The sequence below is a fragment of the Natrix helvetica genome (genome assembly GCF_964273705.1).
Source record: "Natrix helvetica genome assembly, chromosome: 5".
NCBI classification, from domain to species: Eukaryota; Metazoa; Chordata; class Lepidosauria; order Squamata; family Natricidae; genus Natrix; species Natrix helvetica.
Genome location: NC_138551.1, coordinates 51,711,856 through 51,733,284, shown reverse-complemented (window position 1 = coordinate 51,733,284; position 21,429 = coordinate 51,711,856). Strand labels below are relative to the sequence as shown.

The 21,429-nt window shown below is 46.3% G+C and overlaps 1 protein-coding gene across 5 annotated transcripts in view; it reads right to left on the bottom strand.

Annotated features, from left to right (window-relative positions):
• Positions 1 to 21,429, bottom strand: part of SUFU (SUFU negative regulator of hedgehog signaling) — an 86,779-nt gene that overhangs the window by 42,790 nt on the left and 22,560 nt on the right. For 4 of the 5 annotated variants that reach the window (XM_081954791.1, XM_081954789.1, XM_081954792.1 and 1 more), the window contains exons 5-8: positions 20,489 to 20,574; positions 15,278 to 15,350; positions 13,707 to 13,863; positions 12,012 to 12,123 (exon numbers count right to left, since the gene is read on the bottom strand). In XM_081954791.1, the coding sequence (XP_081810917.1) occupies positions 12,012 to 12,123; positions 13,707 to 13,863; positions 15,278 to 15,350; positions 20,489 to 20,574 (428 nt within the window). The remainder of the gene's footprint in view (positions 1 to 12,011; positions 12,124 to 13,706; positions 13,864 to 15,277; positions 15,351 to 20,488; positions 20,575 to 21,429) is intronic. The other variant, XM_081954790.1, reaches the window with a different exon arrangement.

Below are 21,429 nucleotides of genomic sequence, written 5' to 3'. Positions count from 1 at the left end.
CGGTTTAAGCCCTCCGGAGCCTTCAGGGCTCTGAAGGACGAAAAATCACCCTACGAGCAAACTAGAAGTCACTTCCGGTTTGCTCGTAGGGCCATTTTTAGTCCTCTGGAGCCTTCAGGGACCTTCAGGAGGCTTCCCTGAAGGCTCCAGAGGGCTTAAACCAGCCCTACGAGCAAACAGGAAGTCGGTTCCTGAACTTCCAGTTTGCCCGTAGGGCCGGTTTTTTGCACTCCAGAGGCGTCAGGGAAACTCCTGAAGCCTCTGGAGGGCCTCCGGGGGGAGGGGGAGGCTGTTTTTGCCCTCCCCAGGCTCCTATAAAGCCTCTGAAGCCTGGGGAGGGCGAAAAATGGCTTTTAAAAAGGCTGAACTCAGCTGGCCAGTGCGCGCATGTGCACTGGACATCTAACAGGGCAACACCTCATGTGCCCTGACAAATGGCTCCATAGGTTCGCCATTCCGGCTGTATAAAATAGAATAAAATAAGAGAGTTGGAAGGGACCTTGGATGTCTTCTAGTCCAACTCCCTGATTAGGCAGGAAACCCTACACCACTTCAGACAAATGGTTATCTAAACTCTTCTTAAAAACTTCCAGTGTTGAAGCATTCACAACTTCTGGAGTCAAATTGTTCCACTGATTGTTTTAGCTGTCAGGAAATTTCTCCTTAGTTCTAGGTTGCTTCTCTCCTTGAATAGTTTCCACCCATTGCTTTCTGCCCTGCCCTCAGGTGCTTTGGAGAATAGCTTGATTCCTTCTTCTTTGTGGCAGCCCCTGTGATATTGGAACACTGCTATCACGTCTCCCCTAGTCATTCTTTTCATCAAACTAGATTGACCATTGTCTTACCTGAAGGGTCCTTTTCAGGGCGCTGCAACGGAGAGTCCAAAGAAGGGTTAAACACAGCCAATCTGCCCAGAACTGAATTGAAACTTTAAGCCACGCCTCTGGTGCCGACTCTCCCCAGATTTATTCAATGAAGACGTGGAACAGTTGCGCGCTGAAACTTCAACTGGAAGTCTAATATGGAACAAGTCAAAAATAGTCCAACAACAATAACAGAAACAACAAACAACACTGTGACTTCACAAACACCAGCGGAGAATAGACCCCAGGGCGGGGTGGACTCTCCGTTGCAGCGCCCTGAAAAGGACCCTTCAGGTAAGACAATGGTCATTTTCCAGGGCGCTGCTCTGGAGAGTCCAAAGAAGGGACATGCCCAAGCTAACTGTCACTAGGGCGGGAAGGCTCAGCCATCAGGGTCGCTCCGCTGGTATGGATGCCCTGAAGAACACGCCTCCCAAAGGCCCCTTCCGCCGATGCAAAACTGTCCAGTTTGTAATTTCGGACAAATGGAGACAGAGAAGTCCAGGTGGCCGCCTTGCAGATCTCTTCAATCGGTGCCTGTGTAGACCAGGCAGCTGTGGTGGCGGCGCTTCTAGTCGAATGTGCTGTGATATTGCGAGGCACTGGAACGGACTGTAAAACGTGGGCAAGCGCAATGCAGGCTTGCAGCCATCTGCCGATGGTAGATGAAGAGACCTTCTTGCCTTGAGAGGCTGGTTGAAAGGAGACGAATAGAGATTCGGATTTCCGAAAACTGGCCGTGCGCTTGATGTATCTGCGAATAGTCCTGCGCACATCCAGCATGTGCCAGCGCTTTTCCCTCGGGTGCCGAGGATGCGGACAAAAATCCGGAAGGACCACCTCCTGCGCCCGATGAAACCCGGAATTGACCTTCGGACTGAAGGAAGGGTCCAGCCTCAGGATTACTCTGTCGTTACGAATGAGACACAAGTCCTCTCTGACTGACAAGGCAGCCAGTTCCGATATGCGACGAGCAGACGTGATAGCGACCAGAAAAACCGTCTTGAATGTGAGGTGTCTGAGACTGGCCGTCTTAATGGGCTCAAACGGGGGCCCGATGAGGGACCGCAACACTACATTGAGATCCCAAGATGGGTATCTGTGGACCACTGGGGGTCTCAGGTTGGTCGCTCCCCTGAGGAAACTGCGGATGGTCGGATTCCGGCCAAGAGATGCGTAGCCCTCAACTGAGAGGATGGTTGACAGGGCTGCTGCCTGGCGCCTCAGGGTGTTAGGTGCCAGGCCCTTGTCCAAACCTTCCTGCAGGAAGTCCAGGATGACAGGAACCGAAGCAAGGGGCGCAGACGTATCATGAGCCGTGCACCAGCTGGCGAAGGATTTCCAAGTGGCGTCGTAGATGCGCGTCGTGGACTGCCGTCGTGACGCTTGGATGGTGCCAATCACCTTGTCTGACAACTTGCCTCTGCTTAGGAGATCCCTCTCAAGTGCCAGACGGCCAGCTGCAGCCACTGGGGTTCTGGATGTTGAAGGGCCCCCTGGCTGAGAGAGATGTCCTGTGGAGGAATCCGCCACGGTGGTGTGATCGAAAGACTCACCAAGTCTGCAAACCAGGTTCTCCTGGGCCAGTACGGTGCTACCAGCAGCACCTCCGCCTCCTCTGCTAGGATCTTCCTGATGACTCTGGGAAGAAGAGGTAGCGGGGGAAAAGCGTAAAGCAGACCTTTCGGCCACGGGCCGTGCAGCGCGTTGACTCCTTCCGCCCTCGGGTCGTGGAACCTTGTGAAGAACCGCGGAAGATGCGCGTTGGCCGCGGTGGCGAACAGGTCCACCAGCGGGAGGCCGAACCTCTGGGACAGTTGCTGGAACAGCAGCGGATGTAGACGCCACTCCGAGTGGTCGACTGTGGATCTGCTCAGCCAGTCCGCCTGGGTGTTGCTCGTGCCCGAGATGTGCTCCGCCTGAAGAGAAAGGAGATACCTCTCCGCCCATCGACCCAAGAGCTCCGCCTCCTTCATCAGGGATCTGGAGCGCGTTCCCCCCTGTCGATTGATGTGCGCCTTGGTGGCGACATTGTCTGTCATGATGCGCACGTGGTGGCCCTGAACGGTGCTCTGGAAGCGCTTCAGCGCAAGCCTGACTGCCCTCAGCTCCAGCCAGTTGATGCTGTGAGCGGCTTCGGAAGGGGACCACCTGCCCTGTGCTAGCTGGTTGTGGCAGTGGGCCCCCCAACCGAACAGGCTGGCATCCGTTGTGATGGTGAGCCTGACTGGCTCCTTGAATGGCGACCCCTTTAACAGGGCCGGAGACAACCACCACTTTAGAGAGCGACGTACCTCTGCTGGAACTGGAATCAGTCTTGTTGAGCTGCTTTCGTTTGTTCTTTGATATGGGAGCAGGAGCCACTGAAGGGGACGGGAGTGAAGTCTCGCCCAAGGCACGATTGACAGGCACGAGATCATCTTACCGAGGAGCTGTGAGAGCTGAACCACCTTGACTAGACGTGACTGCTGCACCTGAACGACCATCTCCCGAAGGCTGGCCACCCTTTCCGGGGACAGGGATACCGTGCCCGAGGTGGTGTCGATGACGGCCCCTAGATGCTTCAGTCTGGTCGTGGGAACGAGATGACTTTTTTCCAGGTTGATGGTGAACCCGTGGTCCCGGAGGTAATGGAGGCCCGCGTAAGAGAACCTCAGGAACTTGTGGTGGGCTTTGCGGATAGGGATGTGGAGGTAGGCCTCTTTGAGGTCTATGGACGTTAGTATATCGCCTGGCCTGATGCCCCCAAGATGGACTGGAGGGACTGCATCTTGAACCTGCGATATGTCACGTGGTGATTGAACCTCTTTAGATCTAATATCCCCCTCCACCCTCCTGAGTTTTTGGGGACCAGAAACAGGATGGAGTAAAACCCTCTTCCTTCCTGGCCTGCTGGGACAGGTTCTATGGCCCTGATCTCCTTGAGGTGCCTTATCTCCTGTTCCATGAGGGATCTTTTGACTAACCCTGAGGGAACTGGACACCGGATGAAGTGGCGGGGAGGGGGGGACCAGAATTCTAAAGTGAGACCCATGCGGACCGTTTGAAGAACCCACTGGTCCGACGTGGTCTGCTCCCATTTGGCGTGGAACAACTGCAACCGCCCTCCTATGGGAGCTGACCTGTGATGGTCATTTATACCTCCTAAAGGGTCGGGAGCCGGAGCCCCCCCGAAATGGCCGCTTGGAGAAGGGCTGCTGGCGACCTCTGTCTCGAAAGGACTGACGGTCCTGAGACCGCTCACCCTGCTGGGGATACGCCCGATGATAGGGGGCGGAGCTGGTGGAGGGCTCATTGTTCCGAAAGGCCTGCCTCCTGTAAGAGCCAGGACCTTTACGATCAGGCTTTTTGGTGACTGATGGCATCACTTTCTTTTTGTCCTTGTTTTCCACAAGGACTGGATCAAGGACCTCACCAAACAGCTTGTCCCCTTTAAAGGGGGCAGTAACAAGCTTCCATTTGGAGCGCATATCCACATTCCAGTGCCTAAGCCACAGGAGGCGTCTGGAAGTAACATTAGACGCTAGGGCACGCGAGGCAAACTTAGCAGCATTCAGAGTGGCATCAGCAGTGTACTCTGTGGCTGCCATGATTTTATTGATATCCTGCCTGACTTTAACGTCCTTGGCAGGTATCTTCCTCAACAACTGCCTCAGCCACAGGAGAGCCGCCCTGGAGAAAAAGGAGGCTGAAGCGGAGGACTTAATGGCCCATGCAGCTGCCTGATGGGTCTTGTGACAAGCAGTTTCGGTTCTCTTGTCCTCAGCCTTGAGCCCCTCCAACAGGTCAGGAGGGAGCACAGAAGAGGAGGTAAGAGCCGCTACAGGGGGATCGATAGGAGGGAGCTTGAGCAGCTCCTCCAGGCTGGCATCCACCGTATATAGCTTCTTGTCATGGCTGCTGGGGGTAGCCATGGTAGCTGGCTGCGCCCACTGTCTTTGAACTAAATTGAGGAACATCTTGGGTACAGGAACTATTTCCTGGACCGAAATGGGTTCCTCAAAGAGATCCCCAGATAGATCATCAGGGTCTACAACCACCTGAGCTGGGGGGGTGGACCCCATGTGAGTTGAGATCTTAGCCTTATCTAAAATGGTTTTGAAATTATCCAAATTAAATAAGCCTGAAAAGGCCGGCTTTTTGGTGGGGCTTGCCTCATCCCCAGAGAATTCAGCTTCCTGCCTAGGAAGAAATTCCTCTTCTTCCTCCCAGTCTGACTCATTGGAGGCCACTGAAGAATGCAGGGACGGAGGTGGAAGGCTAGGAGCCATCTCTCTGGAATCCTCCTGGGGTTGCAAATGGTGGATCTTGCGAGTGCGCTTGCCACCTTTTCGCATGCCTGCCTCAATGCCCTGGGAAATGGCCCTGTTAATTATTTCCTGCATTTCAGTGGATAGGTTAGGCCCTTGGTCCTCAATGGGGCGAACCCCTTGAGTGGGCCCGGGGATCGGCTGTTGAGGGGCTAAGGGCCCCATTGGAGCTGGTCCCTCCTCCATATCAGAGGGACAGGCAAAGAGATCAGTCTGATCAGCCATGGAATGGCCTGGAGAAGTTGCCATGGCCAAGGAATCCCCTTCCTCTTCACTATCAGAAATGGGGCCACCCTGGGCTGGAGGAATTTCCCTGGAGGGCTCCCCAGGAGACACCGAAAGGGAAGATTGGGCCTGCTGTTGGGCTTTGGAAACCTGTTTTTCTAAGGCCTTCTGTCGCCTTAATGCATCTTTGTCTAGGCCTGAGCCCTGCTTGGGGCCATGCCTGGAGTAAGGCTTACTCCCTCTAATGGCCTCCCTGGCTGCTTTCCCGGCCTGTCTTACAGGGGCTCTGGAAGAGACACCCTCAGAAGTCTCAGGGGCCTGATCTGCCATGCTAACAATCACTGGTTGGGGCAGTAGGGGGATGGGAAAACCACCACTCACCACCTCCAGAAAGCCCACCGCAGCACGATGCTCCTGAGGAGACAGAGAAACTGCAAGGCCTGAAGTAGCTTGGAATCTTTTAGGCGCGAGCAGAATTCGCTCCCAGCGCCTGCAGGAGAGTAAGGGAGGCGACCCAGCAGGCCACGATCCCACGCCGCTATCACTTGCTTGGATTGGGGCCCAGGTCGCCGGTCACACCGGCCAAGTCTGACTCCACGCGGCTCCTGCAAAGAGCCAGGCACCAGGCAGCTGCGGCAAAAAACTTTTAAAAGTAAAGCCGGAAGATTGCGCAATCCAAAATGGCGGCCGGAACTCACCGGAGCTCTGCGCGCCAAATTTAAAGAGGGAAGAAGCCAAAATGGCTGCCCTGGAAGCCCACGCAGCAATTTGACTTGCTAGAAGCACAAATTGCAACGGAGGGCTTCCAGTGGGAATTGGCCCCCAGTAGGGGTGCCCCAACAGCGCTGGCGTCGGCACTCCGACCCACACGCTTCCCCCAACAGCTGCCTGTGGCTTCTAGGAGCCAGAGCAAAGCCCCGGACTCCAGGAGAGCCGAAAGGGTGAGAAAAACCCAATTAAAAAGGGGGAAAAAAACCTTAAATTTAAACTCACCAGCCTGCTCTAAAAATCCTTAAATATGCTGTTTTAAAAAATTATTCTTCCTCTGGAGAGTCCAAGGAATCAATCTTAGAACTGGAGAAAATCTTAAAGCGTCTACTGGGCTAGCTGAATTGAAAAAATCTGGGGAGAGTCGGCACCAGAGGCGTGGCTTAAAGTTTCAATTCAGTTCTGGGCAGATTGGCTGTGTTTAACCCTTCTTTGGACTCTCCAGAGCAGCGCCCTGGAAAAATACCCAATTCCAGCCACCCATCTTTATACTATGTGTTTTAGCCTCCAGTCCCCTAATCATCTAAATATGGTTAAGTGGTTATGGTTTTTTGATCATGGTAAATTATCTTGCTCAGGACTGGACTCTGCCAGACCAACAAATTCCACATTCAGAACAAATCTTGCCTAGAAATAAGGTTATGAACAAAAGCTTGGTATGTCTGAATCTACAGAATATCTTTAGCACTGAACGTACACCAAGTACGGTATAAAACATAGTTTGTAATTTCAGGAGCCAGTATTGAATCATTATGTTTTGTCACATATTTCATCAAGATATATTGCTATACTTATATCCCAATATTCTTAATTTCTGCCAAACAAACTATTGGCTTATGTTGAGATGTTTGTTATCAGCACACAAAGTAATTCTAGCTTTAAAAATAAATGAATCTATTATTAGACCTTTGTTTCCAATTCAGTGTTTTGCTTTCACTTTACTCTGAATGTTATTCTGCCTAATTTCTTCACTTGACCACATTCTATTGAATTTTACCTCTTGACCAGATAATGGTCCTTGGACAAGCTTCCCTAAAATCCATTTTTCATTAAAACCTGTTAGATCTAGCAGCTGACATCGGGAGTTTTCTGTTTATAGGGGTTTTTCCCTTTTCTTTGTATCTGAAATGAAGGCCTTCTCTTTGCCTTGCCAGCTCTTAAGAATGAAGGGTATTGGCAGGGCCACCCACATATAAGATTTTCAATAACCTACACTAAGCTGAATAAAGAATCAAGTATTCATTCTTTCAGCTTGAATGAAAACCATGCATGGTCCTGGGGAAGAAGACAACCTAGATGAGGGGGTGATGGAATTTCTAACACTTTAAGGAAAATCAGGGGGAGCCAAAGAAATTATTACTGCAGCTTTTTTTTCTCTGCAAATGTAGCTTTGAAAGCAGGAGCTTAATCTGGTGTTTTCAGTTTTATTTATATTTATTTGTGTTATTTTCCTTTTTATGGTCATCATCTCTTACCTTCATTTATTCTTACACACATAAAGTACTCTTAACTAGATCTATTTAACAGAATTTCTTTTCAAGTAGTCATGAACTAATACATTTTAAAACTGCCACATAAAATTCTCTACTCAACCAACACAAATAATTCATGGATTCTCAGCTTACACCCAGAAAGAAGTGAATAAAACCTGACAAGAGCCATGACTTCTGTATTAGGAAAGAGAGGGTGCATTTAAATGAGAGCAATATGCCGGAAATGCCCCAGCATGAGACTGCATATCTAACATTTTGTGGAACTGGAAGAGAATCTGAGATTAAAGCTCATTCTGAGTGATTGAAGGATTGTGGGAGGTGTAAGTGTGGGCAGTTGTCAGATTAATTCTTTAGATGATTAAATTCTTTTGTAGTCAATGTTTGAAGTCTCTTCATTTTAAATGAGTGTAATGCAGCAGTTACCAAGGTGACTTTTGCTGACTTTCAACTATTTCTTCCTTCATTTTCTGTTCTTACTAAGAGCCTGAATTGGTTTCTACATCTTGTGAATTAAGATGAACAACACTGTTAGCCGTACTGCTGTTAGCTGCCGCTGTGTTAAACTTCAGACCTGGATTTGGGTAGCAGAAGCAAAGCTAATAATCTGCTGTTGCTAAAAAAGCAACAGAAGTCATAGTCACATAAACAAATTTGCAATCATCTTTGAATCTCCTGCAATATTAGAGACAGATGATATAAACCATGTCATCAGTCAATATAAATTCTCCAGGGGGAAAAAAAACAATTGCTTGCTACACAGTTTAACTATCCTACACTTTTTCTGAGATTCTAAGAATCTGAGAGACTAAAGTTTTAATAATTGCTTATAGTCTAGGTAAAGGAGAAACTAAGATTTGCCATGATAGGCACTGATTAACAGATTAATGCTTGCTAATAAAATAGCAAACTAGAGTAGTTATCCTTAAATGCTGACTATTTTTATAAGATCTATTGTCTGGGGTATTTGGTTCAGCGAGAGAGAAGTGGACTTGTGCACAAATACAATGTTCCACTGCCTACCTATTACTTAATTAAAAGTTCTAAAAAATAAACTAAAGTTACTTAATGCAAGCATCTGTATGACTTACTGTGCTATATTTTAACAGACAATTAATATTTTTTCTTAAGAAAACTCTGATACCAAAGTTCATGCGAAAAAATGATATATTTGCAATGCTGCATTTGCATTTAACTACTTCCTTTGTAAAGGGCTCAGTGGCTAAGACATTGAGCTTGTCAATCAGAAAGGTCGGCAGTTTGGTGGTTCGAATCCCTAACGCTGTGTAACGGGGTTACTTGTCCCAGCTTCTGCCAATCTAGCAGTTCAAATACACGTAAAAAATGCAAGTAGAAAAATAGGGACCACCTTTGATGGGAAGGTAACAGCATTCCGTGTGCCTCGGCATTTAGTCATGCCAGCCACATGACCACGGAGACATCTTCGGACAGCGCTGGCTTTTAGCTTTGAAACAGAGATGAGCACTGCCCCATAGAGTCAGAAACGACTAGCACATATGTGCAAGGGGAACCTTTACCTTTACCTTACTCCCTTTGTTGTATACACTTTAACTAGGCAATTTGGACAAAAAAATTTATGATATTTTTATACTTTTGTAACAGAGAACCAATAACTAAAGTTAGAGATATGAAGTTACAGAAGAGATATAAAATGCTAACGTTATACCACAGCATACCCTCCATTTTAAAATAGCTTTTTACTATATAAGGTTCCACCCAGCTCAATCTATGCCTATTAGCCCAGCCATCATATTCTAAACACCACCGGTTTACTCTATGTGACCTCCGAGAGCACATACCTTAGTTCCTACAGAGCTAATATAGCAGGGAGTGGGGAGAGGAGGGAAAAGATTGTCTAGATATTTTCTAGTTCTAGCAACCTGGAAGTTCTTCTAAAGGTGCCAATGCTTCCCCCTTTTTTTTGTAAGATTTGGCTGCAATCCTTGGACAGTAATAATCAGCATTATAAAAGGTAATGTGCAGAATCTAATGTAATGCTAATAAGACAAACAGCCAACCCAGGATACAGACAAAAAAACTCTGTTTGTTAACAGTGCGTATTTCAGAAAACAAGAACCTTTGTTTACTTATGAACAATAATATGCTATATTATTCATATTCTACAGAGGGCGAAGGAACATTTGAAACTGAGAAATAAAAATAAAACTTTTTTTTGCTTTACACACACACATAAAAATACAGAAACGTTTATACCCAATGTACACAAAAGGCCAAGTAACATGACCCAAATCAAAGTTATTTCTTACATATCACATGTTGCTAGTAATGTGTACATTAATTACATATATGACTTACCTCAGCTATTGATATGAATAAATATGCTCCAACTGGTACATAGTTTAACTTTTTTTTATTTTGCTAGTCTGATGTTTCATAACATGAACATTCTCAAATTCACACTATACAGTAACTTGGTCAACATATTTATGTTAGAATGTGAGATGGCTTAGCCTTTCATTCAATTTCTCTTTCTTAACTTCTGACCTTTAGATTCTGAGCTTTTAGACAAGGTTTGACTCTCATTTTGATGTTCTAATAACTGTCCTGCAGCTTGCCAATATTCACATAACTGTAGTATAAAGAACAAGCATTTTCTCTTATAAAGATATGCTTCAAATATCTGAAATATTATAATACAGAAAAGATAGTAGACTTATTGTCCCAGGTCAGGATCAGGATCAGTATACTGAAAGCTATAAGTAAGCAGGTTCAGGGTAGATGCAAGGAAGTACATCCTGATATTTACAAGTTGCAGCAATTTACAAGTGAGGAGTTCCCTTTCATTGGTGAAATTGAAAAAGAAGCTGGATCATTGGTTAGAGATATTTGATTTGTTTATTTATAAAATGTATTGGCTGCCCATTGTATCACATAAAATGTCTGTCTGTCTATATGTATATAGCTACATACAAATGTTTAAAACCATATTCTAAGGTTCTGCATTGAGCAGAGATTAAATGACTTCTAATGTCATTTCTGCTTTATACTACTTTAATTTAATGATGTTTACCAGTGCAATAAATATAAAACAGAGATTACCATTCCCAAACATAAGTATTTTTGCAGAAACCGAAATGTTTTTTATTTAGTCAGGTTTTCCACTGACTATTTTCTATCGCCCTAATTATAAATGACTTGTCATTTGCTTTCCTTTGATTATTTAAACCATTTTTACTGTTTTGTTTCATATTTTTATATACTATATATCACTTTGGTAGTTTCTAAATTTAAGTTTCTAAATTAAAACCAGTATAAAATTGTGCAAATACCGTTTCCCCACCCCCCAAAAATACAACCTGTCCTGAAACTAACACCTTGCCACATTTTTTGCGTGGGCAAAAATATAAGCTCACCTCTGAAAATAAGCCCCTTGGACCACCTCCCCGTGGAGCCAGGCAGAGCACCGCTCACTGACCTAGAGGCATCCCGAAGGTGCTAAGCCGCAGGAGCCGGGGGGGGGGAGGAGCTCACGTTCATTGGAGTGCGCTCTATGGTTGTGGGCTGGCGGCTGGAAGACTCTCTGTCCGGAAGACTCTCTGTCCGGCAGCCAGCCCACAACCATAGAGCGCACTCCTAGAGTGGCCGCTGCTGGAAGACTCAGCAGCCGAGTTTTGGAGTTTGGAAGCCGGAGAAGAAGTTATGCTCGGAGCACAGCGGCGGCACCCTGCAGGGAGAGCTGGGGCAGGGCATGGTGAGGTTGGGAGCCATGCTTGCTGGTGCAGAACAGGCGCTTGCGCAAGCCTCCCTCTCCAGCTGGGCAGAGCTTCATGCACTGACCTAGGGGGTATCCCTAATGTGCCAAGCCGCAGGAGCTGGGGGGCGGGCAGAGCGCCATGTGGCTTGGCACCTTAGGGATACCCCCTAAGTCAGTGAATGGCGCTCTGCCCGGCTGGAGAGGGGGTTTGCCAGGCAGCTGCTCGTGAGCGTGGTCACCTCATGGCTGCTTCGCCCCTGAGGCTGTGCCCGGCTCTTCGGGAGCCTGCTCGCAAGGGAGCAGCTGCCCGGCAACCCCAAAACAATAAGCTCTCTCCCTATAATAAGTCCAAGGCCATATTTCATGGGGCAAAAGAAAATAAGACCCAGTCTTATTTTCGGGGAAACATGATACATAGTTAAATAAAATATATTTGAAGTATAATACCAACATTATATTAACATATTATTTTATAATATAATAATAATATATTATAAAGATTATATTATAAAGATTATATTATATACAAAAATAGCCTTTCCTCCCATTATTATTGCAAGAAAAATGAGAACAACTCATTCTTTCTCACTTCAAGATTCATCTGTAAGACTAAACTTACGGAGCTCGGTCACTGTTCAATCCATTCTGCCTCTGAGTAGTAATTGGTGGCAAAATTGGCTTGCTGTTAATCTCTAGTCCCCTTCGTAGAGTTTCTCGAATTTGCTCTGTGTCTGAAAATTCAGAAATTTAAAAATAGAGTTAAATGTAGATGAGGTGATCTTTCAAACAGTAGATTGCAATACCAAAACAAATACCATATACTTTTTTTCCCCATCTGTATATCAAAAACCATAGTTTCTTGCAGCAAACTGGCAGCTATGATTTGTTTCCATTTAATAGAAACAACACTCAAAAAACTTATGTGTTGAGTAATATTTCACATTCTGATTTTTGGAAAACATTAGTCACAATGCACTGAATGAAGAATTATAGAATATAATAGCAATGTTGATCCTCTGGCTTCACCCCTTTTCCTGTCATTGGGAAAATGTTATATAAAGTTAACACAAAGTCGCAGGTATTAGTACACAAATTTTTCAGTGCGAAAAGCTGTGCTTGTAAAATATAACATCCTTTAACTAGTTTCTAAATAGTTTAGAATCAGAATTGTCTTTCTGCAAATAAAAGACTTCTTCAATTACAGAATGACCTTTCAGGAGATGCTGCAATGAGGAAAGGGAAGAAAATCTCTGTGAATTTGTCCTGCATCAGTAACTGCCATGTTGTTTTCAAGAGTTACCTCACTTTTTGACTGAGAGTGTGCACTATCCTGAAAATGATCTTACTTCGCTTGTTACCAGCTAGTACTTACAGGCTTCCTAATGTTTAGTTCTATGACATTCTATCTGCGTAGGCGCACTGAAGTCATGGCAATAGAAAAACCCAGAGTTGACAAGATGGCTTTGTGATCCCCGGCCTGCCTCATAGATTGCTATGCCTCCAACCAGATGCTTGCCCCTCCTCTAAGCAAAAGGGTTCAAAATGCAGTTGGCCAGGAAACAGAGTTTGTCTGGAGGGAAGCAACTGCCTATCAGCAAAAAGCTCCATTTTGGCTGCTAAAGAAAGGGTATATAGGGAACCTCTTCATAAGTACTCATTAAGAGGCAGGGGAAGAGATCATTGTAGATATTCTTCAGAGTAAATTGGGAGACAATGAGTTTCAAATGGGGAATGGAAACTGATGTATATGCTCAGTGAAAAGTGGAATCATGCATATTTCCATGAGATTGTATATGCGTCTGGGTGTAGGGGGTGGAGGCTTGTCTGTGAACATATTTGCACAACCTTGTATCTGGGAAAAGACTCATTTTCACAGTACTGGCAAAGACCTAACTTGGAACTTAATGTATTCTTGCGTTGGAAATGGTTGCCTAGCTATATAACACAGATTATTTAAATAATGTTTTAAAATCCTCTTATGCACAAGGTCTATTTGGAAAGTGCCTGCCTTCTATTTTCACTTAAATGGGAAGTAAATATTTTAACTTTTAGAAATTGACATCAAGTCTTTGCTAGGTTTACTGGTATAGTAGTCATATGACTATGTAAGAGGCCCAGGAACCAACATATATACATACATCTGCACAATCCTGTGAGATGGGTTGGGCCAAGAGACACTGACTACCCAAAGTCACCCAGCTAGCTTTCATGGCCAAGGAGGGTCTTGAACTGACAGACCCTTGCTTTTTAGCCTGGTGCCTTAACTCTTAGACCAAATAAACCTTAAGGCTGGTGGGATCAAAGTTTAGCTTACCTTTCCCAGACAATCGTCGAGGATGCGTACCAATGCAGATACTTCTGCTGTCTTCATCGTCCTCTGGTGGCCGGCTAAGGTCATCCCAGGCACATTTTGCACTCACACCGCTTAGATTTGAGCCATCTGTTTCAATCCCTTTATCAACTCGGTCCTGCTTAAAAGGATCCCAAACAAGCACACATTTGAGAACATAGTTCTGTCATTACAGGATCTATTACATATATTTTATTAATCCTCAGTGTCTGAGAAATTAAGAGCTGCAGTACTCATTTTTCATTGCTCTAAAGAAACAAAAGTCAGCCATAAATCAATGTCAATGAATACAATGGGCTTAAAACTCAGAACATACTGTTGCTCCGCCCAGTGTAATGTCACACTGCTTCATGGGACTTTTTTTCCAGCCCTATCTGGAGGCACTGAACTTCTGTGCATGAAGAAGTCTGTGCTCTTATAACCAAGAGATGGCAGAATGTCTCAGTTGCCAGTTATCACGAAAATGTGGCATTGAATCAAAAATAAGATTTAATGAATTCCAACCATTAATTCTCCCAGCATACTTCACTTCCAAAATCAATAGCAGAAAGAGATATTCCTGCATCCCATTGAAGCTACCAGTTCAACAGTTGAAGAAAACAATTTGTTTTCAGTACTAACATTCACCACCAGATGATGCTGTTAAACTAAATCTTGGCTTTTTAAAATAAGAGGCAGTAAACTGCAGGAGTTTGATATGAAAACAGAAGGGGGAAAAAGTGATTCAATTTTCCTTTTCACATGGAAACAAGCACACATACAACCTGGTCTGCTTGAGAATATCACTGAAGAAACTGTCAGAAACTACATATCCATCAACTATGATGTTTGGTAATACTGAAGGAAGACTTCACTCTGAGATGACAGTTGCACATCTAATATTCCAATACTGTCAGTGGTTGCAAAGATCAGTTTCAGCATGCTAGTCTATTTCCAACCCAGAAGTGAAGGGTTGCATATAGTTTTTTGAAGCTTTTGAAATCCTTATAAATCAGATTGGTTTCTACAAAACAAGGCAATGAACACATCCCTTTCCATTCAGATCTCAATCCATCAACTTCCCCCAAGCACACAAGGTGTCAGGAAATCTGCACATGAATGTTGTTTTTGTTGTGGTTGTGGTTGTTTTAATTATTTTTACTGCATGCCATCCAGTCATTTTGGAATTATGCAGTTCTACAAACATCCGGGAAGGAAAGAAGGAAGGAAAGAAGGAAGGAAGGAAGGAAGGAAGGAAGGAAGGAAGGAAGGAGGGAGGGAAGGAAAGAAGGAAGGAAGGAAGGAAATGATATCTGTGACCCAGTTCAGTAGCAACAGTGAAACTAATCTGAACAGAGCCATATTATTGGCCATGATTTCAAGGATTGGGAACATGAAGACTCACAAGTCAAAAACTGATAGCAAAGTAACAAAATAAGTGACTATTTTTTTCTGAGAACATTCAAATACAAGGAGAGAATTGTTTTGGGTTATACAAATGCAATTGTGTCCACTCGTCATGAAATATCAATACACTAAATAATTAAAATGCATACTTGCAGATGTGGATCTATTTCGAATATTGTTTCCCCACGTCGCATATCTGTGATTAACCATGGACCTCCTGCTCTATAGATGTACAAAAAAAGAACAATAGTTCACTGCAACTATCCCCAGAATTTTAGGGTTTCTTGTGCATCTTTATTTCTCAGATCACAAAATGCCTTCTCAGATTCTCTTTGCAGGCTATCAAATTCGTATGAATGTACATATTTTTTAGGTATCACAATCCTAAGGGAATATGGTACCTAAAATATCTTCACTCTGAAGATATTTATTTTCCCCATGTTACATAAACTAACCAACAGAAGACAGTCTTTTATAGCTCAGGGTTGAAGTTTGGGGTCTCTGTTGCTCTTTTGAGTTTGGTTGTTTTCTTGCAGACATTTAATTACCAAATTAGGTAAGCTCATCAGTGCAAGAAGGGAATGTGGATTGATTTCATTTTATATATTAAGAGGCTTGTTCTGTGATCTGGTGTTGGTGAGAAGGTCTTGGTGATTCCTTGATTAGGCTGCTGTTTACTGTTAGCTTGTTTGTCTGACCTGGTAGTTTCTTGACTGGGGTATTTATTTCTCGATTGTTGGTCTACTGTTGATCTTGACTCATCTGGGTGTTGATTGCTAGTGAGGAGGTGTTTGGGGGGTTTGACCCCCTTTTTGGCTTTTTGATTCTCTTTTGAATGGTATATAGATGTTATTTCTCTCTATGTGCTGGTTGATGGCTGATTTGTTTGAGTGCCATTCTTCCAGGAATTATCTACCATTTTTGGACTTGGCTTGGTCTAGGACAGTGATGGCGAACCTATGGCACGCGTGCCACAGGTGGCACGCGGAGCCATTTGTCACAGCACGCGACGCAGCTGAGTTCACCCTTTTTTAAAGCCATTTTTCGCCCTCCTCATGCTCCAGAGGCTTTATAGGAGCCTGGGGAAAGGCGAAAACAGCATCCCCTCTGGAGGCGTCAGGGAAGCCTTCGGGCAGTCCCTGAAGCCTTCAGAGAGCCCAAAATGATCCTCCGAGCAAACCAGAAGTGACTTCCAGTTTGCTCGAAGGGTCGTTTTGAGCGCTCCAAAGGCGTCAGGGAAACCTCCAGACGGTCCCTGAAGCCTTCGGAACGCTTAAAACGACCGTCCGAGCAAACCGGAAGTGACTTCCGGTTTGCTTGGAGGGTCGTTTTGAGTGCTCCGAAGGCGTCAGGGAAGCTTCCGGACGGTCCCTGAAGCCTTCGGAGCGCTCAAAACGATCCTTCGAGCAAACCGGAAGTTTGTCCGTGGGAGGGGGTCCGTGGGAGGCTGATTTTGTCCTACCCAGGCTCCTATAAAGCCGCTGGAGCCTGGGGAGGGCGAAAAAAGCATGTAAACATGGGGGGAGTGCCTGTAGTGCACACATGCGCACTGGGGGGTCGTGCATTGCATTATGGGTGCGGCAGGCCCCCACACGACCCCCCTGCGCTCCCCCTACTTATGGCATGCGAGTCAAAAAAGGTTCGCCATCGCTGGTCTAGGATGGTCTGTTTTCCAGCTGCAACTATGATTTAGTCTCTGTCCATGTGTTATGAAATAAAGGAGTTTTCATCTTATCTTCTGACTGCTAGTTGGTGTTCATGGATGCGTTCTGCTAGTCTTCTGCCTGTTTGTCCTACATAGTGACTGTTATAGCCCTTACACTGTGTATTATAATGACTCCTTTTACTTCTGGGCCTGCTGGGTCTTTTGGTTTATTTAGGATGCTTTGGAGGGCTTTAATTGGTTGTGTGCTATGGTGATGCCATAACTAACCAAACAAATTTCAATTTCAAGTTGTACTGTGAAATTAGAGGGGGGGATACCCTCTTCTATTTAAGTATACAGGTTTTTTAAAAGATTTTTTATTATTATTATTATTATTATTATTATTATTATTATTATTATTATTATTATTATTATTATTTCTTCACACTTCTAGACCGCCCCCTCTCCCAAAAGGGACTCGGGGCGGTGTACAGTCCACACAGCAAATACATAAGTGAATAAATATAAATATAAATATGGAGGAGGTTAAAAGGATTAAAAGAACTGTACAGCGAGAATATAAATATGACTTTAAAACCCCTAAAATCAATTAAATTTAAAACAATACCCTTAGAAAACCAGTTAAAGTATATTTCCAGGAGGTAACAGTTATAACAATTATAGTTATGCCAGGCCAGCTAATCGGAACAGGTGACTCTTCAATTTTTGTCGGAAGGAGCGGAGGTCCGTGGTGGTTCTGATATCGGGGGGGAGGTCATTCCAGAGGGTTGGGCCCATCACAGAGAACGCCCTGCTCCTTGGCGTCGCCCGCTGGCATTGCCTAGTGGACGGCACCTGGAGAAGGCCTTCCCTGTGAGAGCGAATTGGCCGCAGGGATGTATGTGGGAGGATGCGATCCCGCAAGTAACTAGGTCCTGTGCCATGGAGCGCTTTAAAGATGGTAATCAGAACCTTGAAACGCACCCGAAAAACCACAGGCAGCCAGTGCAGCTCGCGCAGGAGTGGTGTTACGTGGGAGTATCTGGTACTCCCCATGACTACCCGCGCGGCCGCGTTCTGGACTAGCTGCAGTCTCCGGGCGCGTCCCAAGGGAAACCCCATGTAGAGAGCATTACAGTAGTCTAGGCGAGACGTCACCAACGCATGAGTGACTGTGCGTAGGGCATCCCGGTCCAATAGGGGGCGCAATTGGCGCACCAGGCGAACCTGGTGGAACGCCCCCCTTGCCACGGCTGCCACATGGTCATCCATTGACAGCCGGGCATCTAGGAGGACGCCCAAATTGCGCGCCCGTTCCACAGGGGGCAATTGCTCGTCCCCTATGGCCAGCGATGGAGTCAGCTGGCTGAACCGAGGTGCCGGTAGCCACAGCCACTCGGTCTTGGAGGGGTTGAGTTTGAGTCTGTTGTCCCCCATCCAGACCCCGACGGCTTCCAAACACCGGGACATCACTTCGACAGCCTCGTTGGGGTGGTTTGGGGTTGAGATGTACAGCTGAGTATCATCAGCGTACAGGTGGTACTCAACCCCAAAACCACGGATGATCTCGCCCAGCGGCTTCACATATGCGTTGAACAGAAGGGGCGAGAGGACCGACCCCTGCGGCACCCCACAAGAGAGTGGCCTCAGGGTTGATCTCTGCCCCCGTCAACACATATTGCATCCAGTCGGAGAGGTAAGAGCCGAACCACCGCAAAACGATGCCTCCGACTCCCATCCCCTCCAGCCGGCGCAATAGGATACCATGGTCGATGGTATCAAAAGCCGTTGAGAGGTCTAATAGGACCAGGATAGAGGAACAACCTCTATCTCTGGCCCTCCAGAGATCATCAACCAACGCGACCAAGGCTGTCTCTGTGCTGTGCCCGGGTCGGAAGCCGGACTGGCGTGGGTCTAGATAGTTGGATTCATCGAGGTGACGTGGAAATTGCTGCACCACCACATTCTCAACAACCTTCGCCAGGAAGGGAAGGTTGGAGACTGGACGATAATTAGCTAGCTCCATTGGGTCAAGTGAAGGCCTCTTGAGTAAGGGCCTCACCACCGCCTCTTTCAAGGCAGTTGGTAAGGATCCCTCACCCAATGAGGCGTTCACCAGGCCCAGAAGCCAGCCTCATGTCACCTCCCAGGCTGCCAGTACCAGCCAGGAGGGACACGGGTCCATTGAACATGTGGTGGGTCGCAGCCGTCCACGCAACCTGTCTAAGTCCTCGGGGGCAACAGAGTCAAACTCCTCCCAGAGTGGTCTCACAAGACTCGCTGTTGACGGCCCGTCCAGTCCACTGGAGGGGGCCCATCCGCTTCAGATCTGAGCGACTTTGTTCTGCAGATATTCCCCAAACTCCTCTGCTCTTCCCTGTAAGGGTGCCCCCCGCGTCTCTTGCGACAAGAGGGAGCGGGTCACCCTAAACAGGGCGGCAGGGCGGTTATCCGCAGACGCAATGAGAGCGGCACAATGTCTACGTTTGGCCGCTCTCAATGCCACAAGGTAGGTCCGTAAATAGGCTCTTACCTGTGCTCGGTCAGACTCGGAGCATGAGGACCTCCACCTGCTCTCTAGACGTCTCCTATGGCGCTTCATCACCCTCAACTCCTCGGTATACCAAGGAGCCCGGGTGGGTCGCTGCCGTAGGAGAGGTCGCAAAGGCGCAACCCGGTCCAAGGCCCCAGCCGTCGCCCTATTCCAGGCGGCCACTAGGTCCTCCGACCGAGCGCGGGTCAGGGCTACAGGTAGTGGCCCAAGCTCCGTCTGGAACCTATCCGGTTCCATCAGGTGCTTGGGGCGGTACCAGCTTGGACCAACTGGCTCCACCTCCTCGCGGTGGGGGGTAGCGCCAGGGAAGTCTAGCCGGAGACATGAGTGATCTGACCATGACAGGGGAATAATATCTAAATCCCCTATTCCCAGATCACTCGTCCACTGCTCAGATACGAAAACAAGGTCCAGTGTGTGGCCACCTTCGTGTGTGGGGCCCTGAATTAGTTGGGTCAGGCCCATGGCTGTCATGGAAGCCATGAACTCCCGAGCCACCTCGGATGCTGCTCCCGTCGACGGCAGGTTGAAATCCCCCATAACCAAAAGTTTGGGGATCTCCACCGCCGTCTCCGAGATCAGCTTGAAGAGCTCGGGCAGGGCTGCTGACGTATAGCGAGGAGCCAAGTATACAATCAGCAGACCCCACTGCCTCCCTGGGCCCCATTTCACACCTAGTGACTCACACCCGGGTATCTGAGGAACAGTGAACTCCCTCGGCTCTAGACAGATTATATCTAAAAGATTATTTCAAGTGTGGCATTTGGAAGTGGCTGAATTTATCTTTATTTTATTTATTTATTTATTATTCATGCTTCTAGACCGCCCCCTCTCCCAAAAAGGGACTCGGGGCGGTGTACAGTCCATGCAAAATATATCAAAATACAATAAAAATTGAATATGTACAGTTGGAATGGAGGAGGTTAAAAATGGAATTAAAAGAACTGTACAAAGCAATATATATAAATATAGGATTTTGAACCCCTAAAACACACACAATAAGTTAAAAACAATACCCCTAAAATAACCAGTTAATACATTTGCCAGGAGGGACAGTTGTAATTATGCCAGGCCTGCTAATCGGAACAGGTGAGTCTTAATCAGACATCATCTTCTAATTGCTAAGATGACTTCCAAATCAGGTGGAAATGCTCTACTTACACAGGAACAGTCCGAAGCAATTCTAATATACCCTGCCCGTTCCACTGCTGTGCTGCATGAAGCTCTTCTGTGCATACTCCAACAATCTAGAACAATAAAATAAAATAATGGCAAGATCTTTTTATACTTAACAAGAAAATATATTGGAAAAACTAACATGATGCAGCACAAATTTAAACAAAAGAGAAAAGGGAGGGGGAGTCGTGTACACTGGAAGAAGGGACCTAAAATCTAGGCAACACTCTAATGAATGCCTTTTGGCTAAGATCAACTGTAGCCTTTCAGAACCACTGGTGTTCACTAGCCTCCCCCACCCTAACAGATGGCTCAGGGATGGCTCTGGAGAGGAAGGGAAAATGTTAGTGAAACATTAGTGTTTTGAGGCTTTCCCTCCCCTCGGAAAGTTCAGAGGGGCTCCAGTGGGGAGGGAAAGAGAAACATTCTCCCCACCCCTGGAAGACTCAAAATGCTGGCATCTGCTAGCATTTTCATCAGTTGAGGTCCATCTCTCCAGGATGCCAACGGAAATCCAGTGTTTCCATGATCATTTTCCCTGATGGGATGGGGAGAAGGCCTGGGATTCCCAGGTGTGGTGAGAGGCCTGGGTCGTCTCCCTGCCTACTATATCTGGGGTTCCCTGGTGATCTGCTTAATAAACACAATGGGAGAGCTGGGGGTTGCAGTTGTTGAGCAAAGTGGTCACATGGCATCTCCCTTAACAACTGCTTTGCTCAACAAGCAAGATTCCAGGCCCAATTGTGGTTGTAAGAACTACCTGTATATTAGATGTACAAAAGAAATGAATTGAAGTCTGATGAAAATGAACTAAAGTGACTGAAAGACTATCACAATTATCATGGGAAGTATTTGTATTTTAGCCTTGACCAAAATTACTTACATGGTTTTTAATGGGAAATGGTATATAATGTCTTTTTAATATC